Genomic DNA, 18077 nt, shown 5'->3' with positions numbered 1-18077 from the left:
TGGGCACGAGGCCGGCTTTGCCGATGCAAAGCCCTTGGGAGGAATCTTCTAGAGCCCCTTGGGGGTCTTCTGGTGTTTTATTTTGAATTGTGTTAAAAACTGAACAGCGACAGCCTGCAGAAAAGGCGATTTGGGGCTGCTGGTCCTCATTTCTCTACTCGCGAAGGAGCAGCTGGCCCGCTGCAGCCGGAACGCCCGTGGCAGGGAGGGGCTGCTGCCGGGGCCGGGCGCTGCCTAGGGGGGGGTCTGGGGGCTTTTGGGGGGGCTTGGGGACCCCGCTCACGCCTCGGGCTGCAGGCACAGGTCCTTGTAGGCAGCCTCCACAGTGCGGCAGACGTGCTGCAGCTCGTCCTCAGCCTGCCGCACGCGCTCCATCACCTCGGCCAGCTCGTGCAGCCGCTGCTGGATCTGCTCGTTGTGCAGGCTGTAGAGCTGGAAGAGGCGCTCCTCCAGCTGCTCAGCCAGGTCGGACACCTGCCAGGAAACAAAACGGGGGGAGCCGGGGGGGGGGGAGGAAAGAAAAATAAAAATCGGGCCACTGGGGACAGGGGGCGGAGGCGCTGGCAGCGCCACAGGCACAGCCGGTCCCGTCCCCCCGGGGGGGGGGCGCAGCTGCGGCCGCGGCGCTGGCGCAGCTCCCGGCCCCACTTGGCCGCCGCCAGCTGCGCCCACGGTAGCCCAAGCGCCGGCTGCAGTAGCCACCGAGCGCCGCGGCCCCCCAGCCACAGCTGCCGGGGCCTGGCTGCCATCTGCACGTGGGGTGGGGGGGCACAGGAGGGCCGGAGCCCCCCCTCAGTTCCCCCCCCAGCCCGCGGGGACGGCAGAGGGAGCGAAGTCCAGCGCGGCACGTGGCCAAGCGAGGACGCCGAGGCCGGGCAGCAGCAGTGCGGGGACGGGGACAGGGGGCGGGCGGTGGCCCCCCCGCCCCCTAAAGCAGAGCCAGAGGCAGCTGCAGCCGCCCCGGGGGGGGCCAGAGCCGCCCCCCCGCCACCGCAGCCGGTGCACACCAGGCTCTGCAGCTGGCGCCGGCACCTCGCGGGACGCCGCGTGCCCGCAGCACCTCCCCACGACGTTAATTCGGGCGGAATAACGCGATTAAACGCAGCCCCCACACACACACACACACACGCACCTTCAGCAGCAGGCTGTCGCGGAAGCCGCTCAGCACGCTGTGGTCCTCCTTGCGGCTCTCGTTCACCCTGTCGATGAGGCGCTGCGCTCGCTGCCGCAGGTCGCCCACGCTGGAGTCCAGCGCCGCGAAGTAGCGGGAGGCCTGGCCGGCCAGAGCCCCCGAGCCCAGTGGCTCCGTCCTCGGCCCAAACACAGCACCCACGGGTCAGGGGGTGAAGAAAGCAGCCCCATGGCCAAAGGCAGCCTCGGCGGGGCCGTTTGGGGAAGCAGAGCTCGAGAAAAGCCCGGCCGCACGACCAACGCTAAGCAAGTTTATCTGCCGGGGAGCTCATTCCTCCCAGCAGCCGCCGTGGTGGCAGTGAGGGGCTTTGCACAGGTTTTGGGACACTCGTCATGTTTGCCAGGACGGTGACGGGTGCGCCACGACCCATGCTGGCAAGCAGGGGGCACAGGGAGTGTGCAAACAGTCGCTTTGCCCAGTCCCGCCCTGCAAACGGCGAGCTGGGCACTGGGGCTGGGCTTCCCCAAACCGTTTCCCCCTTTGAGGCGTTCGTCCATGCCACAGCACAACGGCCCCACTATCAGCAGCAAGCTGGCCAGCCCGTTGTGTTAATTAGGAAACACGTTATTAAAGGGGGAAACCTCACTAACGGACACGGTGCCCTGTGAGTAATCAGATTTGGGCCCTGCAGTGTCACCGAGCTCAGCCTGCCCCTGCTGCTCTGCCTGAAGGGTTGTCGTTCCTGACACGCAGCACCTTTTTTTTTCCCTGATTTGGGTTAAAATCAGGACCCCCCTGGCAGGTGCAAAGCTTCCTACCTCGAGGGCTCCTCGTCGGGGTTTTCGTCTCCGTCCAAACCAGTGAAGAAGGAGCTGGTATTTTGCATCTCCTCCGGCTCCAGCTCCGGGTCCTTGTGCTCCTTATGTGCCATGGTGGCCTGGTGGGGAGATATCAGCCTGCTGTGGGCATGGGGTGATGTCCCCAGGTCCCCATCCTGTCCCTGTGTCCCCATATTCCCATGTCCCCATGTCCCCATCCCGTCCCCATCCTGTCCATATGTCCTTATATCCCCATCCCATCCCGATGTCCCCATGTCCCCATCCCGATGTCCCCATGTCCCCATCCCATCCCACCTTGGTCCAAACCCGCAGCTCCACAGCCAAGCTCCTCAGCAGCCTGCAGGGAATGCATTTGGGAACAGCCAGTTAGCCGTAATATTAAGGGTTATTAATAATAATAACCAAACTGGGGGATGGGTGGAGGTGAGCCCCTGGCCCAGACACCCCCCCTCAATAAAAATGGCCCTTTGTGTGTGTGTGTGGAGGGAGGGGGGGTCGCCACCCAGCAGAGACCCCAATTTTACACTTTTCAGTGGGTTAAAGCATTGAAGGAGACATTTGAAGCACAGAGCCTGAAATTAAGCAGCAGTGGGCAAACAAAGAGGTGTTTTGGGGAACTTCTGCTGGGTTTTAGCCAACATGGCGGTCGTTTGTTTTTGCACATCCTCACAGACGCCACGCTCCACACCCCACGGAGCCTGATGACCACGGACCCCACCATTGGGCCCAGTGGGGCCCAGTCGAGCACTGGGACAGCCCCGGGAACACGGCCCCGGCACGGCGGCTGGGATGGGGGCAGGGGCTGTGGGGGAACCATGAGGCGAGTGGGGCCACCCCAAAGGGGCCTAGGCCAGGGGCCTTCGTGGCCAGCCCGGCGTTGGGCTCACAGAAACAGGCTCCCGGGTGGAAAATGGAGGCCCCAGGGTGGAAAAGGGGGCCCCAAGGGCGGCGACCCCACACGGGGCCCCGCCAGGGCCCAGTTCTGCCCCGCTTCCTCACCCCGTGCTGCCGCCATTTTCCCCCTGTGGCCTCGCTGAGGTGAGCACGGTGGGCGGGCCGGAGGCGGGCGGCTGGTGACGAGCACCCTCGCCGACCAATCAGCGCCCGTCTCCGCCGCCAGCTGGCCAATGGGCAGCCGAGAGGAAAAAAGGCGGGAAGGGGCGCACTGTGAGGAGAGGGAGCGGCCGCCATGATGGTGTGAGGCGAGGCGAGGCGCGGCCGCCCCCGGGTGGTGTTTTTGTGGTGGGGATCGTGGCCGAGGGGCTCGGGAGGGCTGCTGCCGCTCTCCTCAGGGCATTTCCAGGCTCCTCTGTTGACTCGGGGCGTTGTTTTGCAGGTGGGTGCTGTTGGTGCCCTGCTGAAAGCGGGGACAGATGCAGCGTGATGTGCTGAGGGAGCCTGAGGCGCCCGCACCCCTCGGTGCTGCTGCCACCACCACAATGCCAGCGCCCAGCGCCCACCCGGTAAGCCCCAGCACAGCCCCCGGGACGTGAATGCAGTGTGCTCACAAGGAACCCCAGCTCCTGGGCTGCCCCAAGGCCCCCATCCCTCGCCTGGGCTCACCACGAGCTGGGCCCTGCACCACCACGAACACCTCACGGGTTCAGCCCCCTCATGTCAGGCTGTGGAGAGGTGAGGAGGGCTCCTTCCCCCCCAAAAATCCCTCCCAACCCTTCTGACACAATAAAACCTTCCCTCAGCCCTCACCCCACGCATGGTCGCTGCCCCCCCCCCAGCACACTCAGAGGCAGCTGGCTGGGCAAAGGAGGTTTATTGGGGCCAGGTTTTAGGGTTTCAGCTATAAATAGGGCTCTAGGTGTCGAGGCGGCACAGGGGGCTGTCGTAGACCATCTGCAGGTTGACGCGGTGCCCCACCAGCTCGCGGATGTTGTTGATGCCGTACTTGATCATGGTGGGGCTGCAAAGGAGAGAAGTGGGGGGGGGTCAGATGGGGCTGGGCCCTGCCTGCCCCGGGGGGGGAAGGGGGGGGCTGTGGCTGCCCCTCCACTCACCGCTCCAGCGAGAGCCCCCAGGCGATGACGGAGACGTTCTCGGGCAGCCCCATGGGCAGCAGCAGCTCGGGGCGGAAGACCCCCGAGTTCCCCACCTCCACCCACTTCTTCAGGCCTACAGAACGAGACGGGGGGGCCCCCACCCCACAGGGTGTGAGATGGGCACCCCGCAGACCACCCCCCCACACGCTTTGCAGAGGGTCACGGGCTCCTCAGGGGTGCCCCCCAGGAGAGGGAGAGGTTAAGCCGATCCCCAAATTCCACAGAGAACGAGGCTGAGGTGACCCCCCCCACCTTAAAAAAACACACACAGGGAGCCCCCCCACGCCTCGCAGGGCCCCCTCACCCTCGTGGTAGCTGAACACCTCCATGCTGGGCTCCGTGTAGGGGTTATAGGCGGGCTTGAAACGCAGCTTGGTGATGCCTGGAGGGGGAAAAGGGGCGTCAGGGGGGTGCCCCAGCCCCCTCCCTTTGCCTCGGTGCCCCCCCCCCCCCCCGAGTACCCAGCTTGGTGAAGAACTCCCGGAGGGTGCCCATGAGGTGGCCCAGGGTGAGCCCGCGGTCGGCCACCACCCCCTCCACCTGGTGGAACTCGGCCAGGTGGGTGGCGTCCAGGCTCTCGTTGCGGAACACGCGGTCGATGGAGAAATACTTCACGGGGGTGAACTTCTCCTGGAAAAACATTGCGGGGGGGGGGTCAGGCAACGCACCCCCCATGTTCCTTTTCCTTTTCTCCCCCCCCCCTCCCTAAATCCTGGCCCACCTGGCAGGCCAAGTGATAGAGCGCGCGGGCGCTGGCGGACGTGGTGTGGGTGCGCAGCAGGTTCTTCCGCGCCTCCTCCACCTTCCACTCGTATTTGTACCTGGGGGGGGGGCCTTATCAGTCCCAATGCTACTAGGAGGGTGGGGGGGGGCCGGCAGAGCCCCCCCAAACTCAACCCCACCCCGCTCACCCCTGCGAGCCGTAGCCTCCCTGCGAGTGCACCTTCTTCACCTTGGCCATGTAGCTGGCGGGCAGCTCAGGGGCTTCAGCGGGGTCTGGGGGGGGAAAGGGGGGGGTCAGCGGGGATTTGGGAAGCACGGGGAGGGGGGGCGGCGGGGATTTGCCCCCCCACGCACCCTGCAGGAAGAAGGTGTCGTGCTGGTCCCGCGCCGGGTGCTGCTGGGGCTGGAAGAGGGCGTCGAAGTTCCAGAAGGAGCTCTCCACAAAATTGTCGGTGGGCATCTCCGTGAACCTGTGGGGGAGCCACGGCATCACCGGGAGGGGGGGGCTGTGCTGTCGTAGCCCCCCCCCCTTTTTGTGTGTGCACCCCCCCCCCCCCAACTCACCCCATCTCCAGGAAGATCTGGCGGAGCTGGGAGCGCACCTTGAGCAGGGGGTGGAGGTGGCCACAGGCGGGCGGCAGCCCCAGCGCCGAGAAGTTGTAGGGCTTGAAGGGGAGCTGGCGCCACGAGCCCCTACACGGGGGGGTTATGGGGTCGTTTTGGGGAGGGGGGGGAAAGGTTGGGGCCCCCCCTGCGCCCCAGACTCACGTCGCGATCATCTCTGGCGTCAGGTCGGTCTCCTGCCGCGCCACCGCCGTGCTGAAGGCGCGGCCCTTGCGGATCCAGTAGGACTTGAGGGTGCTGGGGGGGGATATAGGACTTTTGGGGGGATAAGGGTTTTTTGGGGGGCTATGTGGGGTTTGGGGGGAGATATGCTTTTTTTTTGGGGGGAGAATAGTTTTTTTTGGGGGGAAATAGTTTTTTTTGGGGGGAAATAGGCTTTGGGGGAGAATAGGGGGTCTTTGGGGGGAATATGAGGGTTTGGGGGGGGAATAGTTTTTTTGGGGGGGGAGAATAGGGGAATTTTGGGAGGGAATAGTTCTTTTTGGGGGGGAACAGGCTTTTGTGGGGGATTTTTTTTGGGGGGGAGGAGAGATATGGGGTTTGGGGGAGAATATTTTTTGGGGGGGAGGAAATACAGGGTTTTGGGGAGGGAATACGAGGTTTTCAGGGGGGATATTTTCTTTTTGGGGGAATGTTTTTTAGGGGGAGGAATATGTGGTTTTGGGGGGAAATACAGGGTCATTTGGGGGGACTATGTGATTTTGGGGGAGGAATATGGTTTTGGGGGGGGAATGCAGGGGTTTTGAGGCAGAATATGGGGTTTGTGGGCGGAATAGGGGGTCCATATGGGGTTGAGGGGGGGATGTGGTGTTTTATTTGGGGGGGGGATTTTTTTGGGGGGGGGGATGGGGCTCACACTTCGAGCAGCAGCTTCCTCCTCTTGAGCTCATTGCGTTCGCGCTCGGGCAGCCCGGCGGCGTCGCCCTCCTGCACCCTGCGCAGCCCGTCCTGCACCGCGTCCTGCACCGCCTCCACCTGCGGGACGGACGGACGGGCGGGTGGGGGGACGGACGGACGGACCGGTGGCCCCCCCGGGGGTGTTTGGGGGGTGTGGGGGGCACTCACGGCGCGGAAGACGCGGGGGCCGCCGGGCGCCGCCTTGTCGAGGCGCAGCCACTTGTTGGCCATGGCCTTGCTGAAGCCCACCTGGGCACCGGGCAGCTTCTGGGGGGGGGGAAGGAACCGGAGGGGGGCGGTGAGGACCCCCCCCGGTGCCCCCCCTCCCTCGCCCTCCCGGTAACCCCCCCCCCTCTCACCATGGCGTCGCTCTGGGGCAGCCCCTCCGGGGGGAGGCTGCGGAAGAGCCGCACCTCGGGGCTGCCGGCCCGCAGCACCTCCGCGCCCTCCTCACTCAGCTCCCAGCGCGTGGCCGCCCGCGCCTCCGCCTCGATCACCTGCGGGGGGCACCGGGAATGGCACCGGGAGCGGCACCGGGAGAGCCGGGATTGGAACCGGGACCGAGAATGGGACGGGAACGGCACCGGGACTGGAAATAGGACCGGGAATGGCACCGGGACAGGCACCGGGATCACCGGGATGGGCACTGGGACAGAGAGTGGGACCGGGATCGGCACCGGGATCAGCACCAGGGGCAGCGGCACCGGGAACAGCACCGGCAGCGTGGTCAGTACCGGGACCGGCACCGGGAAGGGGACCGGCAGCAGTACCGGGACCGGGAAGGGGACCGGGATCGGCACCAGGAACAGCCCCGGGAGCGGGACCGGCCCCGTGCTCAGCACCGGTCCCGCGAAGGGGCCGGGGCGATGACCCCGGGGCCGTCACCGGCGCCAGCACCGGCCCCGGGATGCCCGGTCCCGGGCCCCGAACCCGCGTGGTCCGCGGCTCCCCCACCTCTCCGAGCGCCTGCAGGCTCTTGACGGCGCCCACGAGCGTCTGGTGGTCGAGGCCGAGCGCGGCGGCCGCCTCCAGGCTGCAGAGGCCGCCCCCGGGCCCCGGCGGCTCCCGCTCCAGCCGCTGCAGCAGCAGCTCCGCCACGCTCGGCGACATCGCGGCGGCGGCCGGAAGCGCTCCCGCCGCCACCCGGAAGTGTTCCTCCTCCCCCCCGCGTCCCCGTGCCGCGCGTGGGCGCCGCCATCTTGAATGTGGCGGGAGGGAGGCGCCATCTTGGGAGTGGCGGGGCAGCCCCGGGGGGCCCCGCGGCGAGGGGGAAGCCGCGAGGCGCGGCGGGAGGGGCTGTGACGTCATGAGGGCAGAGAGTGACGTCATGGGGTGCTAGGTGATGTCACGGCCCGCGCCCCGCGGGGCCCCAGGCCAGTCGCCGTGACGACAGCCCCCCCCCTTTACAGGCTGTTGCCATGGCAACGCCCCCCAGGGCCCCACCCCCACCCGGGGGGGGCTCCCTCCACCCTGCACCTGCCCGGTGCGACACGCGATATGACGTCATCGTGCGACATGACGTCATTACTGCTTGCGTCACGGCCCCAAATCGGGCTCTAAGCCCCCCCAGGCCGACTGGGGGCACCCCACGGGTCCCCCCCCCCGCGCACCGTCGCGGTGCTATTATGGGATGGCGCCCCCCCCCCCCCCCCCACGTGGTCCGCAGGTGGCCCGGCCCTGCCCCCAACCACGTGACCGCCGTGACGCGCCCGGCGGAGGGAGGGGGGAGGAGCGCGGGTGGGGGGGGGGCGTCTCCCTCCGAACGCGTGGTCGCTCCTCATTGGCCGTCCGGCTCAGCCAATAGGAAGCGGCCATCTGGGACGCCAACGTTCGGGGGCGCCGCCGCCGCCGGCCAGCGGGCGGGCGGCCAATGGGAGCGGGCGCCGCGCGGGCGCCGGCCAATGGGCAGCGTCCGGGGGCGGGCCGAGGGGCGGCGGGCATATAAAAGGCGCCGTCGCCGTCGCCCCCCTCCGCAGTGCCGGGCGCCGCCGGGCCGGGAGGGAGGGTTCGCCCTGACTGGGCCGTGTGCGACCGCGCCGCCGCCGCCGCCATGAGCCGCCTCGGCCTCCCCCTGCTGCTCGCCGCCCTCCTCCTGGCGCTGGCGGCGGCTGGGCCCGCGGAGTTCTTCCGGGAGGAGTTCTTGGATGGAGGTGAGGGGGGGGGCAGGGGAGGGGAGGGGCAAGAGGGGAGGGGGCCGGAGGGGGGGGGGGGGGAGAAAGGGGAGGGGGATCTGAGGGGGGGTGAAAGGGGAGGGGGCCCAAGGGGGGGGACAGTGAGGGGGCTGGGAGGTCTCTGAGGGGGTCCCCGATGGAAAGGGGAAAGGGCTGAGGGGGGCCTGGAGGAGGAACGGGGGAACTGGAGGCCACCCCTAGGCTGAGAGTTGGGGGCTGCGGGGGGGGGGGGGGGGAACGGCCTGGGGAAGGGGTCTCTGTGGGCAGGGGCTGAAGGGGATCAGGGTCATGGGAAAGGTGTTGAGGGATGGAGGAGATGAGGCCGGGGGGAGGCAGGTGATGGGGAGGGGGTGAGGGCCTCGGGGTGCCCCTGGTTGGGGTGTACTGGGAGGGTGTGAGCCAGCCAGCCCCCACTAGGCTGGGGAGCGGGGCCCTGGGAGGTTCAATGTGGCCCCTGCTCAGCTGGAGGGGACAAAGGGCTGGGGACGAGGAGTGGCCCTGTAGGGGAAGGAGGCTGCTCGGTGGGGGCAGAACCACCCTGAGCAGGGTGTTCCCCCACGGGGGTGGCGTGGGATGGGGCCTGGCACACACTGTGGGGTTGTTCTTCTCCGGGACCCTAAATCCTGCTGCAGCCAGGGAGCCCCCTGAAGCCTTATTTTTGCCTCCCTGGAGCTTGCAGCAAGGCGGGGGTACGGGGACAGCCCCCTTAGAGCTGCGGGTGCAGGGGGGGGGCAGGCAGCAATCCCCACAGGCTCTTCCTGAGCGTGAGGAGCCAGCACAGGGCTGTGCAGGTGGCCGGGAGCCGCCCCGCTTCCGGCCCTGTGGGGAGGGGCAGAGCCCGTTTCCTTCTGGGGGAGGCCCGGGGTCCTCACTGCTCCCCTCCTGCAGATGCCTGGACCCAGCGGTGGGTGGAATCCAAGCACAAGCCGGACTACGGCCGCTTCGTGCTGACCGCCGGCAAGTTCTACGGCGACGCTGAGAAGGACAAAGGTGAGGCAGGGACCCCTGGGGACAGTTAATCAATGAATTAACCACTTGTGCTCATTACAGTCCCAGCTGGGGGGCAGCGGTGCTGCTCGGGGCTGAACCACTGAGGGGGGTGGGTTTGTTGCCCTGACAAGGGATCCAGACGAGCCAGGACGCCCGTTTCTACGCCCTCTCGTCGCGCTTCGAGCCCTTCAGCAACCGCGACAAGACGCTGGTGGTGCAGTTCACGGTGAAGCACGAGCAGAACATCGACTGCGGCGGGGGCTACGTCAAGCTCTTCCCGGCTGGCCTGAGCCAGGAGGACATGCACGGCGACTCTGAGTACAACATCATGTTCGGTGGGTGGCCACCCCCCCCTTGCTGCCTCCCCCAAGGCAGCAGCAGGCTCAGCTTCCCCCCCTGTAACCTCTCTGCCCCCCCCCCAGGCCCTGATATCTGCGGGCCCGGCACCAAGAAGGTGCACGTTATCTTCAACTACAAGGGCAAGAACGTTCTCATCAACAAGGACATCCGCTGCAAGGTGCGTGGGGGGGCTCAGCCCCTCCTGGCGGTGCTGTGGGGATGAGCCCGGCCCCGCTGAGCACCCCCTCCCCCCGCAGGACGACGAATTCACCCACCTCTACACCCTGATCGTGCGCCCCGACAACACCTACGAGGTGAAGATCGACAACAGCAAGGTGGAGTCAGGGAGCCTGGAGGATGACTGGGACTTCCTGCCCCCCAAAAAGATCAAGGACCCCGAGGCCAAGAAGCCGGAGGACTGGGACGAGCGGGCCAAGATCGACGACCCCGAGGACTCCAAGCCTGAGGTGGGGGGCACCCAAGGGGCTGGGGAGGGGTTGGGAGGGGGTTGTGGCAGAGCCCTGACCCCTCTTTTTATTGCCCCCCCCTCCCCAGGACTGGGACAAGCCTGAGCACATCCCAGACCCCGACGCCAAGAAGCCGGAGGATTGGGATGAGGAGATGGATGGGGAGTGGGAGCCCCCCGTCATCCAGAACCCTGAGTACAAGGTGAAGCCTGGTGCCCCCCCTCCCCCCTGGGGAGCCAATTTGGGGCCGTGTCCCTCCTCTGAACCCTGCCTCTGCCCCCTCAGGGCGAGTGGAGGCCGCGGCAGATCGACAACCCCAACTACAAGGGGAAGTGGGTGCACCCCGAGATCGACAACCCCGAGTACACGCCCGACCCCAGCATCTACGCCTATGACAGCTTCGGTGTCATTGGCCTCGACCTGTGGCAGGTGGGAGGAGGGGGCGGTGCTAGGGGTGCCCCCCCTGGGTTTTTGGGGGTCCCCACACCCCCCCCAGGGGTCCCGCTGAGCCCCCCCTGCTCTGCCCTAGGTGAAGTCAGGCACCATCTTCGACAATTTCCTCATCACCGACGATGAGAAGTTTGCCGAGGAGTTCGGCAACGACACCTGGGGGGCCACCAAGGTACGGGGGGGGGGGGTAATGACACATAACCAGAGCCGAGTTCCCCCCGCGTCCCTGGGGTGTTGGGGGCACTGCCATGACCTCCGCCCATGTCCCCCCCCTTGGGGCTTGGCCGTGACCCCCCCCCCCGTGCCCCGCAGGAGGCAGAGAGGAAGATGAAGGAGGCGCAGGACGAGGAGCAGCGCAAGAAGCAGGAGGAGGAGGACAAACAGCGCAAGGAGGAGGAGGGGGACGAGGAGGGGGACGCGGACGACGATGAGGAGGAAGATGATGAAGATGAGGAGGCGGAGAAGGACGAGGACGCGGGGGCGGCCCCCAAGGATGAGCTGTGAGGGGGGGGAGGCCCCGGTCCCGCCGCACCGGGCCCCGCCGGGGCAGCGCCCCGACCCCGCGGGGAGCGAGCGTAATGTCTCTGTGAGACCTGGACTTCGGTTTTTGTTTTTTTTTTTTTTTTTTTAACGGGCGGCCCCTCCCGGCCCGGGGGGAGGGGAATTGGGACGGCGCCGGGGCTCGCCCGGGGGAGGGGGAGGGGAGGAGGGGGAGGGGCGCGGGGCGAGGACTCAGGAACGGCACCGGGCCCGGTACCGGGGGGGGAGGGGGAAGCTGCGGGCCCCGGTGCCGGGGTGGGGTTGGAGGGGGTTGGGGGTGGGGTGAGGGCGCCCCCCGCGCCCGTGGGTGGCCGCGCCGCGGTTTGTGTTTAAATTAAAGCTCGTCCCGGCCCAGCCCGCCTCGCCTCGGCTCTGTCCGCCCGCGCCATCTTCTCTGCGCGCCGCCATTTTGTGCGCGCCGCGCCTCACGTGACCCCGCGGGGCGGCATCACCCCCGTCACGTGACCCTGCGGGGCGACATCGCAGCGTCCCCTATCACGTGACAGCGCCGTGTGCAGCTCCCCCGTCACGTGACGACGGCGGGAAGGGAAGGGAAAAGGGGGAGGGGGAGCGGGGAGTGACGCCAGTTCCGGTCCGGCGAGGTCACGTGTGGCGGAAGCGGCGGGGCGCCTAAGATGGCGGCGGCGTGAGTTGCATGTTGTGGGGCCGCCGGGAGGAGCCGGAGCCGCCGCCGCCGCCATGGCGGTGACCGTGACGCTGAAGACGCTGCAGCAGCAAACCTTCAAGATCCGCATGGAGCCGCACGAGACGGTGCCGGGGGGCGGGGGGGGCGGCAGGGCCGGGGGGGGGGGGGGGGGTTGGGGGCTGTTGGGGGAGGCGTTCGGGGCGCCCCTCCCCCACCACTTGGCGTTGGGGGGGGCGGGTTCGGCTTCGGGGGGGAGTTGGGGGGCTCGGGGGGGGCCCGTGGAGGCAGGGGGCGGTTGGGCGGGTGCTGCCCCCCCCGTTTTTTTCCGCTCCCCCATTGGTATGGCCCCCCCCCTCTGCTCCCCCCCCCGCAATGGTGCGGCCCCCCCCGCATCCTGCGCCCCCCCCCGCCCCCCAAAATGGGGCAGTCCCAGCCCCCGCCTCCCCCCAATCCCCTTCCTTTCCCCCCATATCCCCCCCCCACCCCCCTTCCTTCCCCATCACAATTGTGCAGTCCCAATCGGACGCCCCCCCCCGTTCCCTCCCCCAACGGTGCAGACCAAGCTCCCCTTCCCACCCCCCCCCATCCCCAAATGGGGCAGCCCCGGGGGTTTTTGGGGCCGGGGAGCTCAGGCAGCCCCCCCCGGGGATATAGCCTATGAGAACGCCCCCCCGCCTCGCTTTTGGGGTGAGCTCCTGCTTTCGTGGCCAGTCTGCTGGGTTTTGGGGTGCCCCTGCTTTTGGGGTGATTCTCTCCTGTTTGGGGGGATTTTTCCTCGTGGGGTGCCTCCACTTTTGGGGTGATCTCAGCCTTTGAGGGTACCCCTGCTTTTGGGGCACTGCTCCTCTAATTAGGGCAAATTTTCTGCTTTTGGAGTGTCCCCTGTTTTTGGGCGGTTTTCTGCTTTTGGGGTACTGTTGCTACTTGAGGGCGATACTTTGTTTTTGGGGGCGATCGTCCTCTATTTAGGGTGAGCTCTACCTTTTGGGATCCCCTCCCCTTTTGGGATACCCCTACTCCTGGTGCCATTTCCCCCTTTCGTGTTGCCCTCCCCGTTTTGGGGTGACCCCCCCATGCCCCCCCCCCAGGTGCGGGCGCTGAAGGAGAAGATCGAGGCGGAGAAGGGCAGCGACGCCTTCCCCGTGGCGGGCCAGAAGCTGATCTACGCCGGCAAGATCCTGAGCGACGAGGTGCCCATCCGCGAGTACCGCATCGACGAGAAGAACTTCGTCGTCGTCATGGTCACCAAGGTGCCCCCCCCCCCCTCCAAACCCCCTCTCCAAACCCCCCCTCACCCTCCAAACCCCCCCTCACCTCACCCCCTCCTCCCGCAGGCCAAAGCCACCGCGCTGGGCACTGCCGCCCCTGAAGCCACCGCGCTGGGCACTGCCGCCCCTGAAGCTGCCGCAGCCACCGCCTCGGACCCCCCCCCAGCGCCGGGGCCCCCCCCGGCTGCTGACGCCGTCCCCCCCCCGCCGCCGGCAGCCCCCAGCGAGGAGCCGCCCCCCAGGACCTCCCCCCGCTCACGGCGGCGGAGCCCGCGGCCAGGTGAGGAGGAGCGGGGCTGTTTATAATGGGGGGGGAGGTCGGGGGTGGATTTAAATTTATTTATTTATTTGCCCCCACCTGTAATTAGCTGGGGGGGGGGTCTGGGCTGAGCACAAAGGGGGTTTTGGTGAGATTCGGGGGTTGTTTTGGGGGGGGTGGGGGCATACAGAGAGGGTTTTGGGGTGCGGTAGGGAAAGGGGGATGGGTGGGGGATTTTTTTGGGGAGGGGGTCCGGGGGGGGGGCTGGTTAAATCTGTCAGAAGAGCCCCGCTGCCACGTCTCTCTCTTGAATTTGCAGCTCTGTTCCCCCCCCAGGTGGTGCGGGGCGCTCGGCGACGCTGCCTCCACCCTCGGTGGGTGCTGGGGGGGGTGGGCGTGGGGTGGAGGAGGGGTTACAAGGGGGGGGGCTGCAGGGGAGTGGGGGAGGGCTAAGGGGGGGGGAGAGCTCCAGGAGCGCGTGGAGGGTTTGGTAAGTGGGGGATGGGGAGGAGGGGGGAGATGGAAAGGTTGGGGGGGGTTGGGAGGGGTGATGGGGGGGCACAATATGGGGGGGGGCACAAAATAAAAAATTGGGGGATTGGGGGGGGGAAGGGGCTTGGGGGGGATTTTGGGTAGGGGTGGGGGGAATTTGGGGTAGGGCGGGGTAGGGCAGACCCTGCCGATGGTTTTTAGGGGGGTGGGGAATGTTTTTTTGGGGGGGGGGTCCGGGGGTGGCACTGACCCCTCCCCGCAGTGACGGGCTCGGAGTACGAGACGATGCTGACCGAGATCATGTCCATGGGCTACGAGCGCGAGCGGGTGGTGGCCGCGCTGCGGGCCAGCTACAACAACCCCCACCGCGCCGTCGAGTACCTGCTGACGGTGAGCGGGGGGGCCGGGGGGTGCCGGGGGGGCTGGGGAGGGGGCTGCCACCCCCCCGACCCCCCCTCACCCTCTGTGCCCCCCCCCAGGGCATCCCCGGCAGCCCCGAGCCCGAGCGGCCGCCGGTGCAGGAGAGCCGCCCCCCGGAGCAGCCCCCGCCTGAAGGTCGGTGGGGGCGGGGCCTGTGCCTGACACGCCCACAGTGGGAGGGGGTCAAGGGTGTGACCACGCCCCCTTGGGTTGGGTGGGCGGGGCCTGTGGTGGGGGCGGGGTTTGGGGTTAATGCCTGGATGGGGGTGGGGATGGGGGGGATATGGGGGTGTGGCCTGATTGGAGGCCCCGCCCACCTCAAGGAAGCCCCACCCCTTGTGGGAAGCCACGCCCACTAATGGGGGAGCCCCGCCCACCTGATGCAAGCCCCGCCTCCCCCCAAGTCCCACCCCCTCCTTTAGGCTCCCTGGCAGGGGCGGGGCTTGCCCCCAGCTCCACCCCTTTGTGGGCGTGGTCGATGCCGGGGTGGGTGTGGCTTATCTGGGCCCCGCCCCCCCCCCCCCCATACCCCCCAGGGGAGAACCCGCTGGAGTTCCTGCGGGAGCAGCCGCAGTTCCAGAACATGCGGCAGGTGATCCAGCAGAACCCGGCCCTGCTGCCCGCCCTGCTCCAGCAGCTGGGCCAGGAGAACCCCCAGCTCCTGCAGGTACCGCGCCCCCCCGGGACCCCCAAACCCCCCCGGGACCCCCACAACCCCCCCGGGACCCCCACAACCCCCCCGGGACCCCCCAAACCCACCCCTTCCTCCTCCTTCTCCTTCTCCTCCTCCCCCCCCAGCAAATCAGCCAGCACCAGGAGCAGTTCATCCAGATGCTGAACGAGCCGCTGGGCGAGCTGGGCGAGCTGGAGGGCGAGATGGGGGCCATCGGGGACGAGTCCCCGCAGATGAACTACATCCAAGTGACGCCTCAGGAAAAAGAAGCCATAGAAAGGGTGAGGGGGGGCGCGGGGGGGCGGCCGTCAGTAGGGACCAGAGTTAACGCTGGGAGGGAGCGGGGGGGCTCTGGTGTTTTATTTTTGGAGCCAGACTTAATGAGGGTGATGGGGACCAGGGAGTGGAACTGCTGTAATAATTAGCAGGAGGAGCAATAATTAATTAGGAATCTGAGTTAATTGGGGGGAATTGCTCCTCAGCCATCAGTAGGGACCAGACTTAACGCCCCAAAGCACGACTGCAGGGTCACTGTCCCCTGGGGGGGGGGGGGGGTCACCTCCTGTGGGAGGCTGTGGGGGGGGTCCACGGGGTGTCGGTAGGGCCCAGAGTGAACTTCCCCCCCCCCCCCCCCCCAGTTGAAGGCGCTGGCTTCCCCGAGAGCCTGGTGATCCAGGCTACTTCGCCTGCGAGAAGAACGAGAACCTGGCGGCCAACTTCCTGCTCAGCCAGAACTTCGACGACGACTGAGACCCACACGGGGGGGCCGGGAACCCCCCCCATGGCCCCCCCCGGGGGCTGCACGGCCTCGCCCCCCCCCCCCCAGGGGAGGGAGGGGTGTGGGGAGGGGCGAGGCTGGGACCCCCCCATTGGGGCCCTGCCGTGTCCCGGGGAGGGTGGGTGGGGACAGCAATGGGTGCTGCCCCCCCCCCCCAGGGCCCGCTCCGGAAAAAGGCTTCCTCCCTGTGTTTCCCCCCCCCCAATTCTTCCTCCCTCCCCCTCCCCAAATTTCCCTCTCCCCTGTTTGGTCCTGGAAGGGGGGGGGGGGGGAGGAGGAGGGCAGCCCCCATGGGAGATTTAAAAAAAAAATGAAATAAAAATAAACAAAACAGAAAGAAAACAGCCCCGGGGGCAGAGATCAAATACAGAATTTTAAACCTGCCCCTGCGTGCAAGCAGCTGGATTTTGGGGGAAGAAGGTGAGATTTTGGGGAAAGAACAAAAGAACAAGGCTTCTGGGGGGAGAACAACATGTTTGGCTTCTTCTGCCCTGGGACCACCAGGGGCGGCTTTTGGGGAAAGAACCGGGTGTTTTGGGGGTGCTTCAGGCTGGGGGGGAGGGCAGTCAGCCCAGCACCCCCCCCCCCGCACAGGGATTTTGGTGGAAACAACCCAATCCCTCTTGGGGGGGGGGGTGTTGGGGAAGTTGTTGGAGCATTGGGGGGGGGGGGGGGGGCCTCTCCCACCTCGGGACCACCAGGGGGTCTTTTGGAGAAAAAAGGGGCTCTTTTGGGAAAGGAACGACACCTTTTGGGGGAAAACGTTTTTGGGGAAAAACAAGGTCTTTTGGGCAGGGGGGGCAGTCAGCCCAGCACCCTCCCAGCAATTTTGGGGAAACGACTGCTCTTTTTGGGAAAACGCTCCCTTTTTTTTTTTTTTTTTTTTGTGGGGCAGGGGGGGAGTCTCCGTTCACGAGCTCTCCGGGGGGGCCTCCCCCACCCCGCTCCCACCGGGGGGGGGGCGCTGGGAGGCGGCGGCGGCCTCGGCGGCGGCCAGGGCACTGCGGGCGGCCTCCTCCCGCTCCTGCCGCCGCCGCCGCTTCTCCTGGCGCCGCTCGTCCCGCTCCAGCTCCTGCAGCAGCGCCTGGGCCCGGGGGTCTCCGGCACGGGGGGGGCCCCCCAGGCGCGCCCCCGCCTCTGCCAGCAGCCGCTGCCTCCGGGCAGCCTCCCGCAGGCTCCGCTCCCGAGCCTCCGCCCGCTCCTGCCTCCAGGCCGCCACCGCCGCCGGCATCGCCGCCAGGCTCCGCGCCACCAACTGCTGCCTGCGGGGACGGGAACGGAACGGGGGGGGTCGGGGGGGGCACCGGGAGCTGCCCCGGTGCTCCCTGACTGAACCCGAGGGGGTTCCCGGTTTCCCCCCCCCTCCCCCGGTCCCCATCTCCCCTCCCGTCTGTCCCCGGTGTCGCCTCCCCCCCGGTCCCAGCTTTCCCCGGTCCTCCCGGTGCCCCCCCCACCCCATCCCCGGTCCCCCCCTCCGGTTCCAGCCCCCTCCGGTTCCCCCGGTGCCCCCCTCAGCCCGGTGCCCCCCCCCTCTCCCCGGTCCCCCCCCCTCTCCCCGGTCCCCCCCCCCAGCCCCGTCCCCACCTCTCCTCCCTCCGCGCCGCCTCCTCCCTCTCCCGCCGCTCCAGCTCCGCCTCCCGGTCCCGCAGCGCCGGTTCCCACTCCCGCTCCTCCGCCTCCCGCTCCCGCAGCTCCTCGGGGCTGGGCCACAGCCGCTCCGCCGCCACCCCCGCCGCCTCCCCCAGCCTCCCGAAGCGCCGCGCCTCCGCCCGCCGCTCCTCGGCCCCCGGGAGAGGCCGCGACACCGCGCGGGGCCGCAGCGGGGCCGCCCGGTACGGCCGCACCGGGACCGCGGCCCGGGCCAGGCCCAGCGCCAGGCCCCGCAGAGCGGGCGCCGCCATCTTGTGCGGCCGGGCGGAAGTGGCGGCGGGCGGGAGGGAGAAGGGCGGAAGCGGGTGAAGGAGAAGGCGGAAGTGGATGAAGGTGAGGGCGGAAGTAGGTGAAGGTGAGGGCTGAAGTGGAAGAAGGTGCGGGCGGAAGTGGGGCGGGGAGGCGAAGTTGGGGGGGGAGAAAACGGGGGGGGGGAGGAGGAGAAGGAGGGGAGGGGTAGAGGCAAGGGGGGGGCACCGGGGAGGGGGAGGGGGGCCCCGATATTTGAGGTAACCCCGGAGGACCAATATTTGGGGGGGGGGGCCGCGATATTTGGGGTGATGGGGGTGCGATTTTGGGGGTGACTCCTGGGGGGGGTCCCAATATTGTGGGTGCTGGGGGGGGGGCCGATATTTGGGTCACCGGGGGGAGGGGCGAAATTTGGG

General features: G+C 67.9%; 5 protein-coding genes across 5 annotated transcripts; 2 read left to right on the top strand and 3 right to left on the bottom strand.

Annotated features, from left to right (window-relative positions):
* Nucleotides 1–52: 52 nt before the first annotated feature.
* SYCE2 (synaptonemal complex central element protein 2) lies at nucleotides 53–3515 on the bottom strand. The gene is made up of 4 exons (XM_068668520.1): nucleotides 2266–3515; nucleotides 1951–2069; nucleotides 1133–1310; nucleotides 53–474 (listed from the first exon to the last, which is right to left on the bottom strand). Exons 2-4 carry the CDS (start codon nucleotides 2061–2063, stop codon nucleotides 280–282), a joined length of 486 nt encoding a protein of 161 aa, XP_068524621.1. The 5' UTR covers nucleotides 2064–2069; nucleotides 2266–3515; the 3' UTR covers nucleotides 53–279.
* Nucleotides 3516–3723: 208 nt separating this feature from the next.
* On the bottom strand, nucleotides 3724–7417 carry FARSA (phenylalanyl-tRNA synthetase subunit alpha). The gene is made up of 13 exons (XM_068668516.1): nucleotides 7224–7417; nucleotides 6629–6766; nucleotides 6438–6536; nucleotides 6229–6347; nucleotides 5517–5609; nucleotides 5313–5441; nucleotides 5103–5218; nucleotides 4937–5021; nucleotides 4747–4846; nucleotides 4487–4655; nucleotides 4330–4407; nucleotides 3984–4098; nucleotides 3724–3889 (listed from the first exon to the last, which is right to left on the bottom strand). The coding sequence occupies exons 1-13, from the start codon at nucleotides 7377–7379 to the stop codon at nucleotides 3784–3786; spliced, it is 1503 nt and encodes a 500-aa protein (XP_068524617.1). The 5' UTR covers nucleotides 7380–7417; the 3' UTR covers nucleotides 3724–3783.
* Nucleotides 7418–8230: 813 nt separating this feature from the next.
* Nucleotides 8231–11284, top strand: CALR (calreticulin). Its single transcript, XM_068668518.1, has 9 exons — nucleotides 8231–8419; nucleotides 9329–9430; nucleotides 9562–9765; nucleotides 9853–9947; nucleotides 10027–10236; nucleotides 10325–10438; nucleotides 10522–10665; nucleotides 10766–10858; nucleotides 10999–11284. Exons 1-9 carry the CDS (start codon nucleotides 8320–8322, stop codon nucleotides 11188–11190), a joined length of 1254 nt encoding a protein of 417 aa, XP_068524619.1. The 5' UTR covers nucleotides 8231–8319; the 3' UTR covers nucleotides 11191–11284.
* Nucleotides 11285–11807: 523 nt separating this feature from the next.
* RAD23A (RAD23 homolog A, nucleotide excision repair protein) lies at nucleotides 11808–16147 on the top strand. The gene is given in 11 exon segments (XM_068668523.1): nucleotides 11808–11997; nucleotides 12961–13122; nucleotides 13207–13378; nucleotides 13381–13420; nucleotides 13719–13750; nucleotides 13753–13773; nucleotides 14154–14281; nucleotides 14371–14446; nucleotides 14848–14985; nucleotides 15629–15658; nucleotides 15661–16147. Coding segments are annotated over 11 exon segments (945 nt in total). The 5' UTR covers nucleotides 11808–11925; the 3' UTR covers nucleotides 15735–16147.
* Nucleotides 16117–17705, bottom strand: GADD45GIP1 (GADD45G interacting protein 1). The gene is made up of 2 exons (XM_068668519.1): nucleotides 17347–17705; nucleotides 16117–17024 (listed from the first exon to the last, which is right to left on the bottom strand). Exons 1-2 carry the CDS (start codon nucleotides 17661–17663, stop codon nucleotides 16673–16675), a joined length of 669 nt encoding a protein of 222 aa, XP_068524620.1. The 5' UTR covers nucleotides 17664–17705; the 3' UTR covers nucleotides 16117–16672.
* Nucleotides 17706–18077: the final 372 nt, after the last annotated feature.

Source organism: Anas acuta, unplaced genomic scaffold (assembly GCF_963932015.1).
Source record: "Anas acuta unplaced genomic scaffold, bAnaAcu1.1 SCAFFOLD_317, whole genome shotgun sequence".
In the NCBI taxonomy this organism is placed as follows: domain Eukaryota; kingdom Metazoa; phylum Chordata; class Aves; order Anseriformes; family Anatidae; genus Anas; species Anas acuta.
Note: the sequence above shows the minus strand (reverse complement) of the source record. Positions and strands in the feature narration are given on the sequence as shown.